The 18,615-nt window shown below is 41.4% G+C and overlaps 2 protein-coding genes and 1 pseudogene across 4 annotated transcripts; 2 read left to right on the top strand and 1 right to left on the bottom strand.

The window, feature by feature from the left end:
* Positions 1–4,422: 4,422 nt before the first annotated feature.
* Positions 4,423–7,418, bottom strand: LOC101783938 (protein IQ-DOMAIN 1). Of its 2 annotated transcripts, none has more exons than XM_012846564.3 (6): positions 7,233–7,398; positions 7,039–7,149; positions 6,426–6,701; positions 5,830–6,045; positions 5,547–5,666; positions 4,423–5,418 (listed from the first exon to the last, which is right to left on the bottom strand). In XM_012846564.3, the coding sequence occupies exons 2-6, from the start codon at positions 7,111–7,113 to the stop codon at positions 4,744–4,746; spliced, it is 1,362 nt and encodes a 453-aa protein (XP_012702018.1). In that variant the 5' UTR covers positions 7,114–7,149; positions 7,233–7,398; the 3' UTR covers positions 4,423–4,743. The 2 variants fall into 2 exon arrangements, with proteins under 2 accessions (XP_012702018.1, XP_012702019.1); XM_012846565.2 differs by having other exon boundaries at positions 4,744–5,418; positions 7,039–7,130; positions 7,233–7,418.
* Positions 7,419–12,275: 4,857 nt separating this feature from the next.
* LOC101774098 lies at positions 12,276–17,489 on the top strand. 2 transcript variants are annotated; one of them, XM_012846533.2, is made up of 8 exons: positions 12,276–12,441; positions 13,277–13,348; positions 13,716–13,788; positions 15,406–15,713; positions 15,799–15,877; positions 15,973–16,520; positions 16,692–16,780; positions 17,249–17,489. In XM_012846533.2, exons 4-6 carry the CDS (start codon positions 15,525–15,527, stop codon positions 16,515–16,517), a joined length of 813 nt encoding a protein of 270 aa, XP_012701987.1. In that variant the 5' UTR covers positions 12,276–12,441; positions 13,277–13,348; positions 13,716–13,788; positions 15,406–15,524; the 3' UTR covers positions 16,518–16,520; positions 16,692–16,780; positions 17,249–17,489. The 2 variants fall into 2 exon arrangements, with proteins under 2 accessions (XP_012701987.1, XP_012701988.1); XM_012846534.2 differs by lacking the exon at positions 13,277–13,348.
* The window catches only part of LOC101771259, a 41,374-nt pseudogene continuing 36,882 nt past the window's right edge, over positions 14,124–18,615 (top strand).

Here is an 18,615-nt window from a genome sequence, read left to right as displayed (position 1 = left end):
AACCCGGTTTCAGAGAGAGCAGGGTAAAGGTCCACGCCGGTTCTATCAGGTACTAGGCTTACTGATTCCCCATACTCTCAACATGTGTTTAGTACGTTCAAACACTTGACCACGAACGCCGACACGGTAGGACCTTAGCAAATTGTCCTCTATACGGACGGGGCATCCACAATTTCAGGAACATAGCACCATGCCCCGCTCGTCAACCTTATGATTCCAACATAAGTAAAAAGGCAACTCCTATAGCTCAAGAGTGACAGTAAATCACTCGACTTTTACCGTGTCTCTAATTAGCATAGCAACTAAACGACTTATCATGCTGGTATTCAAACATGGGTACTAGGAGCATGCAACTAAGGTTTCAATACAACTCCTAGGAACTTAATGCACAAACATAAGTAAACAGGATATTGCATAAATTTGAAAACTAGGGTTATGCTTCGGGACTTGCCTTCTTATCCTAGGTTAGCCTTGGGCTCTTTTGAATATAGGTTTGGGTCTTGGGTCACCTCGATCAGGTTCAGCTCAGCAGTAGTGTGTCCTTCTTTAGCTTCCGAGACCAGCTCGTAAGTTCCGTCAGCGAGATTAGCTTCTACACGAGCATATGCATAAGATTTCATTTATAATCTTTCATGATGTAGGTTTCGTTTCGTTAATCATTGCAAAAGTATAGGGTGTATTTTTGGCCACATTCACCTATATAAGTTTATAAACCTTTCTTTCCTTTTGGCCACCTTTTCTTCACAAAACAAGGTTGGTTGGGAAGAAAATATGGATTTTATTTTGATGGTGATTGTGCACATATATAAGATTCTTAGAAGCTTATTATTCAAAAGACAATAGGTGATGTCATGTTGGTACTGTTTAGCAACCTTTTTAGGAGTGATCATATTACTAATGAAAAGCACAAATAATTAGTTGTGAGCCTCCAAGTTCTAATAGTAATTATTATTAATAATTAAACTAGCTTTCAACATGAATAAATGTTTTAGGAAGCATATGTTCATATATGAACATGAAATTTTTACAGGAACTTTCCCCGTACACAAGATATCTACTATAAAAATTTAAGAAGAATTTGACAACCATAGAATTTATTAAAAATAGAATCCGGTTATATTGCAGATTATGAGGAATGATTTTTAACTAGAGTTTTATCATCATTTCAGTTCCACAAACTTTACAAAAGAATTTCCAACACTAACATATGCTACTATGAATTTTTCAGAGCTTTATGAGCATGAGAACTATTTATCCCACAATAACGAGATTAAACAACATGTATTTTATTAAGAAATAAAAATACATATTTCACAGGAATAAGTATTTTTCCTAGTCAGGCATCAGCATCCAAAGTCTAACAAAGTTTATTTTGCATTTTTATCGATTTTTCTTATCATACAAATAACAATATTGAGACAGCAAATAGGTAATTAGATTTAAAAACAATATAAACACCATAGATTCTACTAACACAAGTTGCAGATCTGGAACATGCATGTTAAATGGAAGCTAACAAAATTGGTTTCACAATTTTTGGACCACCATATGATTTATAAAGCATTTAATGCCTTTTAGACAAAATAAATGATAGGACTAGATACAGAACAGTAACATGCACATAAATATTTTTGAAATAAACTAGGCATAATCACAAACTTAACAAATCAAGTTTCATATTTTTATCATTTTCCTACAATTTTCTAGGCATTGTCTAAGTTTCAGTCGTTTTAACTAAATTTAAAACCGAAAAGGGAAAAACATGTTTTGTGACCAGAACCTTAGACTCTTCAAAACCTCACAACGATGCCCCTACGTATTTGGATCTAGGCCCCTGGAATCAAAGTTTCGTTTGCAATGTGGGCCTCGGCCGGCTGGCGGCGGGCGGTGCAATTCCGGCGAGGGGCCACCACGGGGGTGCGGGATAAGGGTGCGAGAGTGGTGAGGGACTCACTGGAGACATTTCCATTGTAGGTCTTGAGGCGGGACGATGGCCGGCGAGGGAGCTCGGCGGAGCAGTGGCGGGCACGCTGCTGCGGCTCTGTCTCTAGCGAAGGCGGTGGCGGTGGTGGCCGGCTGTGGGGCGGGGAAGGTGAAGTGAGGGTCGGGGGCGGCTCTGGTGTGCTTGGGTGGCGGCAGGAGTGGTCGGAGGTGAGGGCTCCATAGGACGATGGCAATGGCGGACGGCGACGGGGTGAAGGACGGCCGAGCGATATGGGCACGACTCTTTTATAGCCGGCAAAGGGAAGGGATAAGGAGGCAACGTCCAGGCGCGTCTTTCTGCGCATTGGCAGTGCCGGCGGTGGACAGGCAGTGGCGGGCAGTGGAGGGCGCGCGTGAGTGGCCGGCGGTCATGCAGTGCGTCGGTACGCGGCGTGGCGCGTGGACAGCAGTTGGCCAGTCGGGATATGGCATGCCAGGGGGGATCGTGCGCACGTGGGTTGGCCAGTTGCGGGCTTGTGCTGTCGCGGCGTGGCTGGCAGTTGGACGGCGCGGCGGGGCAGTGGGGCCGCATGGCGCCAGCGAACTCACCACGGCGCGGTGACCGCGCCCAGGGGCGTGGCGCGCGCATGGCTATCCTATGTGGCGCGCAAGGGGTTGGACTTCTGTGCGATTTTTCTCCCAACATTTAAACTACACAGTCAAAACTCCAAATACAAAAGTTGGAGTTCAAACTATAGGCTCCAATTTCTATAAAGGCCGATAGGTGAAAACTTGACAGATTTGGAGATAAAATCATGGGAACTTTAGTGGAACGCCGGTCAAACCGGTTTTTGAATTAAATTTGAATTTTGATCGAACTTTAACCCAGTTTTTGAACATCTTCCACTTAAAATCAGAAAAAGTGATAATTATAAAAGTTGTCCAATTTTAAGAGATATACCACTTTTATATTGGCCAAAATTTGAGTTCCTATATAAAATCTGTTTTTATTCTCTGCCCAAGTGAACACCATTAAGGGGTGTTTTAACACTTAGCAACATTTGATGTGTTTTTTTATCGCAAATTTGAAGTTAGCTTTGATCTAGTCTCTTAATTACTAGGGATGTCAAGGCTCATTTGAAAAAGAAAAAGACTCAACTTTGCACATGGCCCTGCGTTCCGATTTTTTGGAGAGGATCAGCAACGAAGTTGTATGGCCTTTGTGGAGCAATAACGACTGATGTAGAGACCCTGAGACTTGCCATCTATCTGAGCTTGTGTCATTCCTCTCAAAAAAAGAAAAATCTGAGCTTGTGTCATCATTGTTGCTGTGTAGAAACTCCAGCATATGTTCCTGGGTAGTAGATGCTTGCACTTCGCGTTGCCAAGCATAAACTGTAATAACTGGGCCTAAACTGTGCATCTGGTTTCGTTTCTTAATGAAACAGATAGAAAAAGCTTGATTGCAACATTGTGATGATTCAAGACTCTCAAGATTTCACATGTAAGAGGAGTCTAGGATCACATGAACAAGAAAAAAGCTACGGCGCGTGGGATCGCGCCAGCGCACGACCTGCGCACGGCCTGCTGTGGCATGTGGGCTGTTATAGTTCATACTTTTTTTTTATTTCACTTTAAAAAATGCAATAACTTTCTAATGGAGGGTCCATTTTCAATTCCGTTTTCACCACTACATTTCTTGTGATGAGGTCTACAAACAAGACTCATGATGTATATATTTTAGAGTACTTTTTTGTGTACTAGCAATTATATTAAATGTAGTGTAGTTATTTATGTACTAAGTATGTAGCAACTTATGTGTAAAACTCTTAGCAACCACATTTGTCTCTACATAAGTTGATATCAGGCATACTACATAAGTTGTCATATTGCTTCACACAAGTTGTTACAATCCTTTACACAATATGACACATTTATCTTAATATAAATTTGTTACTAGACAATAGACATACAATATAAATTGCTACGCTATCTCTGTGCAAGTTTGATACATTGCCTACACATAAGATGTTACATTGTATCTAAAAAGCTATCTCTTAGTCTGTATATTAAGGTTCACACATAAGTTGTTGCACAGTTTGTATATAAGTAGCTACTATGCACTAGTATAAGTGACAGCCACCTAAAACAATTTCAAAATATAGTGAATATGGATCTTGTTTCGTAGATCTTGTTGCAAGAAATATAATGGTGTAAACGGATTTGAAAATGAATGCTTAATGAGAAAGTAATGATCGGTTAAAAAAAGCATCTACTTTTTCATCAATGACACGCTAATATCATCCAAAAGCGACATCCGCACATGTGATATCCTCCTTCTACGTGTCACCACATGATTTGTCTACATAGGTGAGAAAATATTGTACTCCTTCTCATACATACAACTTTCCTTTTACTGAGCTTTTAATTTCTCAGCATCACGGAATAGGGTCACGCACTCTTTGAACGCGCGACGGGTCGTGCATTATCCTGGTCCCATGAACAAATGTACGGCTCACATAAATAGAAAGCGTGTTTGAGGGACAATCCGATGTAGTTTTGCACACGATAAATGGAACCTTTTTTTCCACTACATATCTAATCAAACTGACAAACCGTGGATCTTTTCATACATCAAAACAGTGAGGTCATAATTGGTTAAAAATACAAATGCCAACTCTTCATACAGCCAGTATAACTATAACTTCAACCTTTGCTCACGAATGAAATATATCTGCAGAATCCATTGCCCCTCTCACCATTTGTCATATGAAGCATTTGTTTCCACCATTAATTACCAAGGCCTCTGCTTCTGTTGGCTCAACAATATTCACCACACTCCACCTTGGGAGGGCCAGAATGCCTCCTCATAGGTGAGGGAGATGACATTCCTGCTTGGAAGGACAACTTCTTCTTCACCGGTCCAGCAGAGCCTCCTTTTTCTGGTGTCTCTGCACCATTGGTCAATGCCGAACCCTGGAGGCGGGACTTTGCCCTTGCAGATTCTGTGGGAACCATGTAGCTTGGGATGGATGGAGAGCCTGCAACACTATCACTGTCCCGTGCAGCTGAGGTGGCTATACTGTGCCTCCTTGGTCGCTCAGACTGAACACTGAACACACTCCTTGCATCATCATCCACCAGCGAAGGGCCATTCTTTGGTGTGGCGGATTTCTTCCTCGCAAAGATTGGTGTCACTCTAGGAGATGGTGTCGAAGGGGACTGCCTGGAGGCTGGACGGATCAGTTTTGGAGTAGCTGGTGATGACTTGTCTGCCTTGGAGTCCCGACGGTTGAAGGCCTTTGTGATCTCACCCTCTCCAAGGTTCAAGGTCATGCTTTTCACGGATCCACGGTCAATGTTGCTCTCCTTGTCAGTCCCACTCCGGCCCTCCCATGGCTTTGCTGCCATCCAACGCTCCAACCAGCTCCAGCCCCACTGTAAGTTGTTTGGGTCTACAAACATTGGATTGGCAGACCTTGAAGTGCTCTTCCACTGCAACGAACAAATTTGAAACATTAAAAGAACACTCTCGTAGTCTGAGAACAAATATAAGACAACTCGCATAGTATTAGATGAAATATATATATTGGCATCTTCTATGATGAACAAAGCATGCTTACTTGGTGAGAAAATGCATATGCAAGCGCCCTCTCTCGTCTTACTGCAGCCTCTTGCTTGTTTATTAGGCTTGCCTCGATCTGCTCCTTGGATTGAGTGCTATCATCCCACTGCTCACCCATCTGGTGTTATTCACAAAGTGAATATATTTAAATTTAATGTTCTCAACAACATTTTGTGATTATCTCAAGCCACAGAGCAAGGTAGAAAATAATATTACTCAAATGAAATGAATAACAGCAGCACATTAAATAATTTGTGCAGGCTTTGTGATGATTTACCTACCCTGAAATTCTCCAATTCTTGTTTCAGTAGGAGCTGGCGCTGCAGGGCCTGGTTTTCCTCGGACATTTTCAGTCTTCTTGAACGTATCTGTGATTGTACCCGTGCTAGAGTTTGCATACAGCGCAGAGTGCTTGCAGCTTGACGCTTAATAGAATTACCTTCAACCAGTGCCTTCAATCTAACAAGGCCCCGTAGGGCTCTTAATGCCCTCCTTGCCTGTATTACCAATGAAGTGATGGTAAACACATATTCTTCTTTACAGATAAGCAAACTGAATTTCCATTCATCCCAGCAAATGGATATTTTGCAAGAAAAGAAAGTAACATCATGTTGATGTGGAGAGAAATCATAGGAAAAAGAAAAAAAGAACAGTAACCTCAATCTGCAAAGACCTAATCAGCAGCCAGGGGAAACAAACAATCCATCATCTCTACTTTTTTCACACGACCTAGATATAAATATAAGTGAAAGCAACCAGTGGAATATTTTAGCTGGCACAATGAATTTTCTTATATGAACATTTCAAAATGAAGTACAAGGCATCCATATTTCCAAATGGCCTCAAATAGTTTAATGCAAAACTCATTTCACATTACCAGGTAACCCCGGAAGGCGGTCTGGATCTTGATAGCAGCTAGCTCTTCCCTTGATACACCAGGTGGCATCACAGTCATCTCCACAGGGGCAGCAGGGGCCTCCTCCACAACATGGTTGCTCTGCTCCTGCACAGCTTCAGGGACCTCAACCTCCTCTATTTGGTGAAGAGATGGGAGCGCTGGAGGGGGTGGCACCGAAACATTGACTTCCAAGGAGGCGGATGGGGTTAGATCTAGTGGAATGGGATTGCTAGCTGCTAGCTTCTTTCGCAGTTTCTGTTCATTTCATGAGCAAAATTAGGTTCGTGAGAACAATTCGATCCAAACTTGAGTGAGCAAAAAGGTGATACTGGAATTACTGAATGTGAAACTAAAATAACCCCTCTCCTCTTCCATTTTCAACAACACGACGGCCTAATTGAAAAAGGGCCACGAGTGTAAATTGTCTACAGCTGTTAGTGAAAACTTGACGATTCTATCATGAACATTTGAAACCAGCAGATCGAAATATTTGCAGTTAGGAGACAAGGGAATTTAGATCTTAAATGCGAGTACAACCCACACAAGAAATCCGAAACAAAGCTCCGTGCAAGAGAATTCCAAGAACCGTTACCTCTTCCTTCTTCTCTTTGGATTCAGGACTGAACACCTTCTTGACCGCGCTAAACCACTTCCCTTTCTTCCCCATGACTCCAACTCCAAACCCTTCGGCAAGAAAGAGTCGCTGGTGAGGACAGTCACCTGGATCAGATCTGCGGCCCACGTAGATCAGGCAAAGAAATTCAACCAAGCAAGAATACTACTGACCAGCACAAGAAGCGAGATGAGGAGCGGGGCCGACGGGTGGAGGACCGTTGGGCAGAGCCGGCCGGGGCCGGCGGTGATGGGTCGGGATTCTTGCGCCGGTGGGAGGACAGGAGGAGCGAGTGGGACGGGTTCTTTTTTTTTCCCCCTCTCTCTCTCTCAGAGCTGACTGGCTGAGGCTGCTGCGCTCTGGGCCCAAACGTCTCGCGGGGCCACCAGCCCACCACGGATAAATATCTGCTTTCACATGCCTTTTCTGATGTACTTTTTTTTGCCTACCGGAGTCACGAAGTAATTAAATACTAGATAGTGGCACGGTTGAGAAAAAATTTTGTGTCGTGATAGGTCTTTCAAAATGTTATGACAGGTGTTCTAAATTGTTTACATGGACTCTTATTCTGAGAGGTTGAACTCGATGCCACTTGCCACTTGTAACTATTATCTAAATATCTTGTGTAAATTTCACAAACAAAATAGTATTTTATCTTCCTTACGAAATTACATGTTTCAATGCAAGCTAAGGCCATAAAATTTCTTATGATGAAACTTGTCCATCTGAACTCGACCATCGACTCGAGATGGGTAGGGGTGGCTGAAAAGCTCAGCTCGGCTCATTAAGCATAGCTAGATGAAAATCGAGTTTGTCAAAAAGCTCGATTCGGCTCATTTGTCTCATGAGTCTATCATTTTTCAAGATTAATGTCAAGAACAATGATGATATTAACCAATATATAATAATTTAAATATGGTAATAATAGCTAAAAGTATAGCTCATAATGATATTGTGAATACAAATAACACGAATCAATAAATTAGGATAAATTAAATTGAGCACTCAGACATCTTCCAAGATCCACCACACAATATGAGGTCAAAAGGAAAAAAAACAAGTGATTCATTTTTAGTCCTTATAAAATGAAAACGGATTCTTGAACCTCTTTTACGCTCATGTCACGTCGAGGTAAAAAAAATATAGGTTTAGGTCATTGCTTAACTTACTTCTGCATCATTTTCCTTTGCTCTCAAATTCATCTCAATTGACTAAGGTCAGGATCGGCTAGTGACCCAAATAGAAAATGATAAACTTGCATCTTTACTTGCAACCCATCCTAGGCTCTAGAAATGTAAGAAAGGTCCAGCATTTTCCAACCCTTCCGTCTCTGTTTATCACCACTCGGCGTCATAATGCAAACCAAAGGTCGGTGAGGATAAAAAATAAACGGGTTATTATGTTGCTGCCCTTCTTTTAAGTCCTAATTGTAGTTTTATCCCGTTTTCTTCCACTTTGTGTTTTTACCCTTGCTTTTCAAAAAATTCAAGGTTCCGTTTACTCCTATTATTAACTCTGTTACCTGCATCCGGAATAAAGCAATTTGAAAAATAACAAAAGCCTTGCGAAAAGATAAAGTTGCCCCTTATATCCTTTTCATGCTGCTTCCAAAGACTGGCCCGACCTATCTCTTGGCCGCCTCTCTCCCGGGTCCTCTCTCTCTTAATCCTCTCACGGCTAGGTGTGGTGGCAACGGCACGAGGCCAGCGCGTGGCTCGGGAGGCCGATGGCCTAGACGCACAGGGCGGCCTATGAATTGGCGCCGCGGGAGGAGGAAGAGGAGGAGTCAAGGGCAGTGTCACCGGAGTCGATGTGGGTGAAAAGCGCGTGGGAGATGGCGATGTGGAGGAGGAAGATGGTGGAGATCGGGAGGACGAAGGCGGCAGCAACGCGCGCGAAGAGCGCGAAGGAGGCGTAGATGACTGCCGCGCCCAGGAACTGCAGTTTTCTCCGGCTCGCACTCCATGGATGTTTGCTTGGTTCAGCTCAATCTGGGCCCCAGATTCTAGGGGGATTGATTGATTTGGGATTGGTTGCTTGGGGTAGGGATTGGGGAATTTCTGGCTGGGAGGAACAGGGATGAAAGGCATGTCGCAGCCAGCAGCAGCCCGACTAGGGGGCGTAGGGGCATGGGCGGGCAGAGTTAGGCAGGGCGACGTCCATGAGCACTTGAGCTATGCATTTGTCCAACATTGGTGAAGACCTAGATAATCTTTCCCGTTCGTGTGAATATGAATGTCCAATTTCAGTTTCTAGGAAGATAAATAGGAGGATGAGGAGGGAGATTGGCTACATTATTTCTGTCAAAAAAATGTTAGCAATTTTCAATCAAATTTTTGTTGGTAAATTTATGTTTAAATCTATTGAAATGCTGCTTAAATATATGTAGTTAAACAGGGGGTATAATCATAAAGTTCTCAAAAAAATATGGGTATATTTGCAAGGGCAAACTTATCATCTTTCAACTTTTTAAACACCGTTACACGATGTTCATGGAGTAGGGGTAAACTGAGCATTCGTTCTTAAAAAGTAGGATAAAAACACAAAGTGGAAGAAAACAGTGGTAAAATCACAATTGAGGATCAAAACAGGGGTAAGAACGTATTAGCTCCAAAATAAAAGTAAGAAAAGGTCGCTGAACAACCTAGAGTCGAAAATTGTCGGAGAAATCTTGTTCCGTCCCCTCACACCGCTCGTTTTCGTACTTTCGAATATATCCGAATTCGGTACAAATGGAATTGGGATATGTTTTGTGGTAATTCCAAGACTAAGACATCCAACACACCAATCAAATATCGGACGCTACGTGACTGCGTCTCATCCATTAGCTATCCACCACCTGACTGCTCCAGTTAAACTCTGCATCCTTATCCTATCCATCTCTCTCTCTCTCTCTCTCTCTATCTATCTCTCTCTCTCTCGTGCGCACGTGCCTCCACACATGACATCTCGCCTGAATTGGTGCGGCCCCTCCACCGTGCACGACCTTCTACTAAGCAAGGTCAGCGGTAGCTCAACTCTTCCCACGAGACCGGCGGTGATGCAGCAAATATCCGCGTGCGAGATCCTAGAGCTCGTCCATGGCAGCAATAGTACCTCCACAACTCCACGGTGGTGATGGCCTCCTCGACGAGGATCTTCTCTATGGCCGTAAGCCCATAAGTTCCTGTATGATATGGGCAGCCACGCTATGAGCAAACTTCTCCATGGCAAATGCAAAGGTCCATGGCTCGTAGCCGTCGTGCAAGGCTCCGTTCCAGTTCCAGTTCCAACAAGGAGGCCAAGAAGTTTTCAAAAGGGCTCGATTCCCATCGGTATGTTGCATGTGTTTTTTGGAATTATTTCAACATCAATTTTTCATGTTGTAGCCTTGCAATCATTTCAAAAAAAATGTTGCTGCTTTTGCAAGTGCTTTTCAGCTAATCTTTAATAGAAATGTGTAATTAATGTTGCAACAATTCCTTGGATTTGTTGTGAGATACCTTTGAAAATGTTGCAATCACTTGATTCATTTGTACTTGTTGTAATAACTTTTTTCATATGTTTCAATAGCTTAATTCATATGTTTTGGTAACTACTCGTTTGTTTTGTTGTAGTTGCTTTTCTATTTGTTGTATAGGTTCAAAAGACTTGAACATTTGTTTCTGATGTTTTAATAATTGATTACCAATGTGGCAGATGGTAATTTACGATGTTGCAAAAAATTTCAGCTATTTTGATTTGATTTGGCCCTTTTTTAGGGGGACATGATCTGACCAATACAACATTTTCCAATCTGCTTGAATTCACCGACACATGATTCTAAGCGGGCGTGTTCTTATATGGATTTGTTGTCCACATAGGTTGAGGCAGTCTGAGATAGTGGGAAGGGTTCATGTTGCATGCAACATTTAGCAAATGTTGCAGCAGGATTTTTGCTGGTTTCGCAGACGTTCGGGCGCTAGCAGCTCCGTATATTTTGACCGTTGATCATCATCTTCTTCGGGATGTCCCATTTTTTCAATTTGGATATCTCCCGTTATGACAACAGGAATAACAGCCACAGCACTTCTGCGCTTGCTCGGCCACCGCTCGCGTCATTGGCCCCATGCGCACCTCCTCGGCCATATCTCTTGGTGCCGCTGCATCTGCATATTCTGGAGAAGATGGTCGAAGTAAGAAGGGAAGGGATATGGTCCAGTAGAGAATTGGGCCACTCAATGTTATGGTAAGAGAAGTAAAGCCCATTATGAAAGAACAACAACAATCGAATTTGATACCCCTCTCTTCTACCGGAAATCCTATCCATCCTTCGGAAGAAAATATTCAACTCATCTTCCACTATTTAAGATTAGTGCAAATTCCAACCAACGGACGAGATTAAAGCTGAGGGAAAGAGCACCGTGAGCATGCATGGCTTTGGGGTGGACCTGGACACGTGTCAGCATTCGGTTTGCTCCTTTGTATGGGTGGGATGGAGAAAATCTTTTTGGATTTAAAAATTTGATCTCATTTTTCTCTCGAACCTTAAATACATTTTGGATTCCTATAAACTACTGTGTTCCTATAACAAAATGAGATCCAATATAACTACATTTTGTTGTATTTTTAAAAATCAACATTTTAAATGAACTATCTCAACCTTTTTTAACTAAAAAAATGCTGGTGAATGTCAAAAAATGTTGGTGAATGCAAAAAAAAATGTTGGTACATGAAAAAAATGTTGTTAAATGTAAAAAAGGTTAGAGAAAAATGTTGGTACATATATGAAATGTTGCTCAATATTAACAAATGTTGGTGATAACTTTTTTAAAAAATGTTGATAATGTCAACAAATGTTGATAAATATCTAAAATGTTAAAGAAAAATATTGTGCATGGGCTTCATATGAGTTTTAAAGATACATTGCTTATCTACCTTCTGGTAGTCATATAGGAGCCCCCACAGACTCCGTCCCAAAATAAGTGTCCGTTTAGAAAATTTCAAATACACTAGTAGTGATGAGAAATATTTATATTGCCTCTAATAACTAATATATACTAAGGGCCCGTTCAGTTTGGCCGGAATGGCCTGGATTGCAGCCCAATCCGGGTGGATTGTAACGGTCCGGAATGAATACGACCTACTACAAAAATTGTTGTTCGGTTGGCCTAGCCCGGAACCAAACCTGGGCCGGAACAATTTCAATCCTTCCTTCCTTGGCCCGGAATCAATCCGCACCTCATCCCTCCTGGATCGCTTCCTGGCCACACGCGACGCGAGGAGACGGACGCTCTGCTGGCGGCACGCGAGGTGACGAGGCGGTGGTGAGAGGTGGCGGCGTGGCGGCACGAGGTGACAGCATGGCAGCGTAGCACATCTTCGACGGCCACCACCGCGACAGCGACTGCCGCCTTCTCGCCGGTGAGCCATCGCCTTCTCTTCTCTCCTACTCGCCCTAGGTTTCTCGCTCTGTCGTGCTGCCGTGCGCACCTGTAGTTGGCTACCATGGCCTGATTACGTTTCTTGATCTCGCGTGAGAGGCACTCAAAGGCGAATCACCAGCTTTCCTTGGGCTGGTTGGTTGCCTCCGCGTGGTTGCAACCGATTGGGGTGGGGCGACACCGTGATGGTAGTTCCTTTTCCTCTACTTCACTCCATTGTTGGTGGATTCGTGCGTGGACTATAGTTGGCGGAGGAGCCAGAGAGCCGAGATGCAGATCTGGTGTTCGTTGAAATGTCTCAGTGGACTGTAGTGGCCTGATTTGTTGTCTTGTGTCTTCTTTTCCTAAGTCAGAAACCGATGTGTGTTAGGCACTGTTTTAGTATTCAACTATACATGGGCCGACTTGTACTTGGAAGAATTTATCATTTGAGTGAGCAAACAAGGGTATTTGTTGACTTGGTAGTTTGAGCATGTGCCAATCCATGACTTAGAACTGTGGAAATTAAAGAACTTTCTCACTAGAACCTTTTCCTAAATGATGGCTTGAGGAGAAAAGAAAGATTGAGTTTTTTCAGTCTACTACTAGCATTAATCAAACGACAGTGACTACATACTGTCAATATGTCACTCTGAACAGCACAAATGGAGTTAATTTACGTTATATCAGATGCATGGTGTTACATAAACAGGACTGTGCACTTTACTGTGTTAGGCACTGCATACTTTGTTCAATCCTTTGCATTGCAAGTAGATCAAGAACCTAATCGAGTTATTGGGCCAAGCAGCTGCAATTTAATCAAGTGGACTGTGCAGGAACCACACGCTTTTCTACGAAGGCAGGAGATCGAGTGGGATCTGGGATGTGATGCATGAGGAGGAGCAGAGGTGCTGTAACTGTAACCCCACAGCCACCAGAATAGCATATAGCATATAGAATCGGAACGAGGCCACGTTTCCTGAATAGCATATAGCATCAACTTCGAGTGGAATCTTCCTACAATTTTCTTTTCCCATTGCATTGGTGATACTGACATCTCCTTTTGCTTCACATCTATCATGTGCAGTTTATTGTATCATATATGTTGTCATGTTTTCTTTGATCTTTACCTTTCCTTTTTATGGTAACTGATTTTAGATTTCCATGCATCATGCATTTACCAACACATTAGTTTTGGCTATTTATTAATATTACTTGTACCTGAGATGTGTGTTCCTTTTGTGTGATGTGCCGACTTTTTCTTGTTACTTGTAGATCCCACCAGCACCATTAAGAGTTGGGGAAGGTGAACCACCCCCTTCTTGGGATCCGGTACCAACTCCAATAGGTACATAATTCTATCTATGTTTAAGTCTTTCATTTTTTTTCTATTTAACCTGTTCAACCTTTAAATTTTTTCTATTGCAATGAGTAAAATTGCCATGACAACCTGTTTAGCCTTCTATTTTATCTATTTAGCTTCTATCTGACTATAAATTTATATGCTTTAGTTCTGCAATGAATATCTCATTGAGAGATCGTATTAGAAAGAGGAGGGAGGAAGAAGATGATGACATGATGATGTTTCTATTCCCTGCCTTATATCTTATGGGTTCTGCTAGAGAAGGAGGAGTGAAGAAGAAACGTCATACATCAGAAGAAATGGGAAAGGTTAAGGTTCGTCGACTCCTTGAGGGACATATCAAGAACTGTCAAGTTACATTTAGAATGGAACCCCACATCTTCAAAGAGTTGGCGACTTATCTTAGAAGGAAAAGGCTCGTTGTTGATACACGGATTACGGTGGAGGAGAAGTTGGGTTTCTTCCTATACATGTTAAGTCACAACGCCTCATATGAGGATCTTGCAGTGACCTTTGGGCACAGCAACGACACCTTCCATCGTCACATCAACCACTTCTTCAAGAAGGTCATTCCCACACTTTCTCGTCATTTCCTCCAGTCCCCCGATCCTAATCAAGTGCATCCAAAAATCCAAGATAATCCTAGATTCTATCCATTCTTCAAGAATTGTCTTGGTGCCATTGATGGAACTCATATCCCTGTTTCCATATTCCCTGAGAAGCATTCTCCTTTTAGGAATAGAAAGGGCACACTAAGCATTAATGTGATGGTGTCATGTGATTTTGATCTTAACATCACTTTTATTTCTAGTGGATGGGAGGGATCAGCTACAGATTCCAGAGTGCTAAGATTGACTATGAGCAAGGGCTTCCAGGTACCTCCAGGAAAATTCTATTTGGTTGATGGAGGGTATGCAAATACTCCATCTTTCCTCGCTCCATATCGAGGGGTTCGATACCATTTGAAAGAATTTGGAGCTGGACATCGAAGACCACAAAACTCAAAGGAGCTCTTCAACCACCGCCACGCACTACTGAGGAACCATGTCGAAAGGACTTTGGGAGTGCATAAGAAGCGCTTCCCCATTCTCAAAGTTGCCACATTCCATACGTTGGAAAATCAAGTGAAAATACCTATAGCTACATCCATCTTAAACAATCTAATCCGATTACTTCATGGAGATGAGGAATGGTTGGATCATCAGCCAGATAATATCAATCCAACACACGTTGTTTCTTTACCCAATGGCGATCAAAACAATGACTCAGGCACTGCACAAGGCAATGCTTTGAGAGATACCATCGCCTAAGAAATGTGGGTTCAGTACCAGCAACATGTAAATTAGTCTTCATGAATTAATAAGCTTGTATCATGAATAAGTTGATGAATAAATTAATAAGCTTGTATCATGAATAAGTTGATGAATAAATTTTTTCTTTAAAAAGCGATGGTTGGAAAAGGCTCCCCAAAGCTCAATGTGATTGCAAGGGGGTCGCCAAAGTTGATGAATAAGTTTAATGTTTCTTCATTCTTTCTTGTAAATTTTGTGTTATTGATGCTATGAAATTTCTGTTACTAATGCTTGACCATTGTTTATGTAGGAAAACAAAGAGCGGACTGGAACCCAACTCTTGAGAAATCACTTGTTGAAATTCTGCATGAGTATAAAGATAGTGGCCATAGAAGTGACAACGGTTAGAACACTGAAGGGTGGAACAAAATGGTGAAGGAGTTCCATCTGAGAAACAAGTCTATCTCGTACACAAAGGCACAAATTCAAGATAAAGAATGTCAGCTTAAGAGAGACTACAAGATGCTCAAAGCGGCAAGAATGCAAAGTGGGTCAAAATGGAATGAACAAAGAAATATGGTTGAAGGATCAGCAGCAATGTGGGAGAACCTCATGGTGGTAAGTTAATTTCTTGAAGTAATTCTATGGATAACCTCATAGTGATAACTTTGTATTTGATCAATTTTTTTTTTCAAATATGCAGACTTTCCCCAAAATCAAGAAGTTTCAAAACAACAAGGCAAGCTTTCCGCTCTTTGATGCTTTGGGAGAACTCTATGATGGTAAATTCTATATAGTAAGCTCTTTCCTAGTCAGATCTCTATGATGTAAAATAGATGCTTGTCCTATTTCTCTGAATGCATTGTGCCAAATGTAGGTCATCTGGCTGAAGGGACATACAATTTCACTTCTATTGAGTCACAACGTGTGCAAGAGCCCCTTCAACAAATTGATGTTGTAGAGGAAGAAGCCCTACAGGAAATTGAGATACATGATGAAGAGGATGAAGAAAAGGATGCAAGAGATGAAGAAGAGGCAAGAAGTGGAGAACAAAGAATGGTTGCATCAAGAAAGAAACCAGAAAAGGAAGGACAAAGACCTAGGAAGAGTGCAAACATTGAAGCCATGATGGAAAGATTCCTTGAAATGAGGACAAAGCAAGCAAAAAATGAAGCTAAACAGCTAGCAAGAGAAAATGAGACAAGAGAACAGGAAGCAAGAGATAAGGAGGCTGCTAAAGGTGATGAATACTCCATCAAAAGGTGCATATCGATTATCAACATAATGGAAGTGACCAAACAGGAAAAGGCCAAAGCTTATGCAATCTTCGCCAAGAGCAAAGAAAACAGAGAGACTTTTATTTGTGCCAGCGAAGAAGATGAAGAATCCGCTTTGATTTGGCTTAGGAATGAGATGACATAGCAGGTAAAGTCACTGTCTACTTACCTCATGAATTCACTGTCTACTTAACTCATAAATTTGTTGTCTACTTATAAAGAGCAGAAGGTACACGTTTCTGTTAATTGTACTTAATGATATGCTTGTTCAAGTAATTGTGTCATGCTAAAGGATGTTCATCACTTCCTCTTATTTCAGGCTATACCAGCTTCAAGATGGCAGAAGATATTGACGATGATGAGGATCAGTACTATGAAGGCACTGCATGAAGTAAAACTCTTTTCAGGGTGAGCTATGACTACTCTTGTGTTGAACACCTTGCTATATGTCTGCACTATTTTCAAGCAGCAACTGCAACAAACCATTCATAAAACTGAGAAAATCAGTACAATGTTTTGCTAGCTGTTGATCTTGTTCAGAGTAGTACTATTGGCCTAGTACTGAAATCACTATTTTTGTTCAGAATAAGGTACCATAAGTTTTATCTGAACTTTAAGAGGCATGGTTCTGAGTTTAAATTTTATATTCATATTATGCAATCAGAACTATGGAGCTCCTGTCATTTGTTTTTTCTGCTCAGATAGTAGGAATATCATCTGATGTTGTTTCTATGTTCCAATTACTTGTCACTTTCTGTTTTGCATTGCTTGTTCTTTATGTCTCAAGACCATAGTGATTGAATGTGTTAGTTTAGCACTGAGCAGCAGGTATACTTTGAAGCTAATGGGTGAATATTTTTGTTTTGAATTTTTCAGAATCGAAGAAAGATGGTGCTTGGTTGAGCAAGGTTCTTTAGTACAAGTTATTCTGAAAGAATTGAGATATTGAGTTCACCTAGTGGACGTACTGAAAATAGCTATCAGTTCTAGTTCATCTATGTAATATATCCAGAATTGTTTGATTGATCTGACTATCCAGAATTGTAATGTTAAATCTTCAACATGGTTCTATGCGATCATAATGTATTTTTCTTTTAAATGGACAAGTAAACTTAAACTTGCTCCTGTAAACTTACTGGTTTATTCCTGTCCAGCTGAACAACACACATTTTAAAAGCTGGAATAGTTCCTGGACCAGAATAGAACTGGACTAGGATTGAGTTAAGGAGCCGGATTCACTCAATCCGGCCCTGGAATGGTTCCTGGACAGGAAACATTCCAGAGGAACCGAACGAGTCCTAATTGTGATTGAAAATTGTGCAGTTTGTTTAATTTTCTGGATCTTAAATAAATGCACGTTCATTGGGACCAGAGAAATAACATCAATTGATCATTTGATTGGCTCTATGCGCTTCTCCATATGCTTTTTTTATCAATGTGAGTGTTGCTTTAATTAGACTAGGAGGTAAAATATATTCTTTGTGGGATAAATTTTAGAGTCTAAAATGACACTCTTTGCGGGATGAAGTACTATCTATATTCCACGCAACATTGTTCTCACTTATGTAATAAATTATTAGTAAATGATACTGTAATAAGATTACTGATGCTAAGGTACCATCTGATTGTTCTTTACGTTTAATATGACTATTACATGCATATGCGGTTCTTTTTTTGTTACGTTTGTCCTATATTACTTGATTCTACGGGTAGATATTCCCAATTTGCTTTTTTTATCCCGATTGTTTTCAACACAGTCCCGCTCGAATTAGTTTATTTTCTGATATCCCGTTTTCCATTTTTTATTTTGTTTTCGTATTAAAATGTAAAAGTGAAAACAATAATGGGCTATACCGACTGCTTCCGAATTCGTACCTAAAATTATCACACCGGGTCTAGCTTCATACGGATTTACAATTGATGGTATCTTCATTGGACCTCCAATCTTTCTGCCTGAACTTCTGATTAAGATGCTTTTTTGCCTTTTTTAAAATCACTTCGGCTTATTCTTTAGGACCTCATGTACTGAACAACGAACATGTTTGCAGTTGCACTAATCCTTTTCCTTGTACTATAGCCCTTTTTTTCTGTTCCATTCCGCATCCCATTGTCCGGTGTACTGTAGCACATCTAAGCATATCTAAGCATCGCGGGAACAATGACCTCCTACCATTTCAGAACTTGCAGGTGGCTGTTTAAAACAAAAGCATGCACAATAGTTACAGGATAGGCTGAAGCACAAA

This window comes from Setaria italica, chromosome V (genome assembly GCF_000263155.2).
Source record: "Setaria italica strain Yugu1 chromosome V, Setaria_italica_v2.0, whole genome shotgun sequence".
Lineage (NCBI taxonomy): Eukaryota > Viridiplantae > Streptophyta > Magnoliopsida > Poales > Poaceae > Setaria > Setaria italica.
The sequence above is the reverse complement of the archived record's forward strand: the minus strand, read 5'-3'. Positions and strand labels throughout refer to the sequence as shown.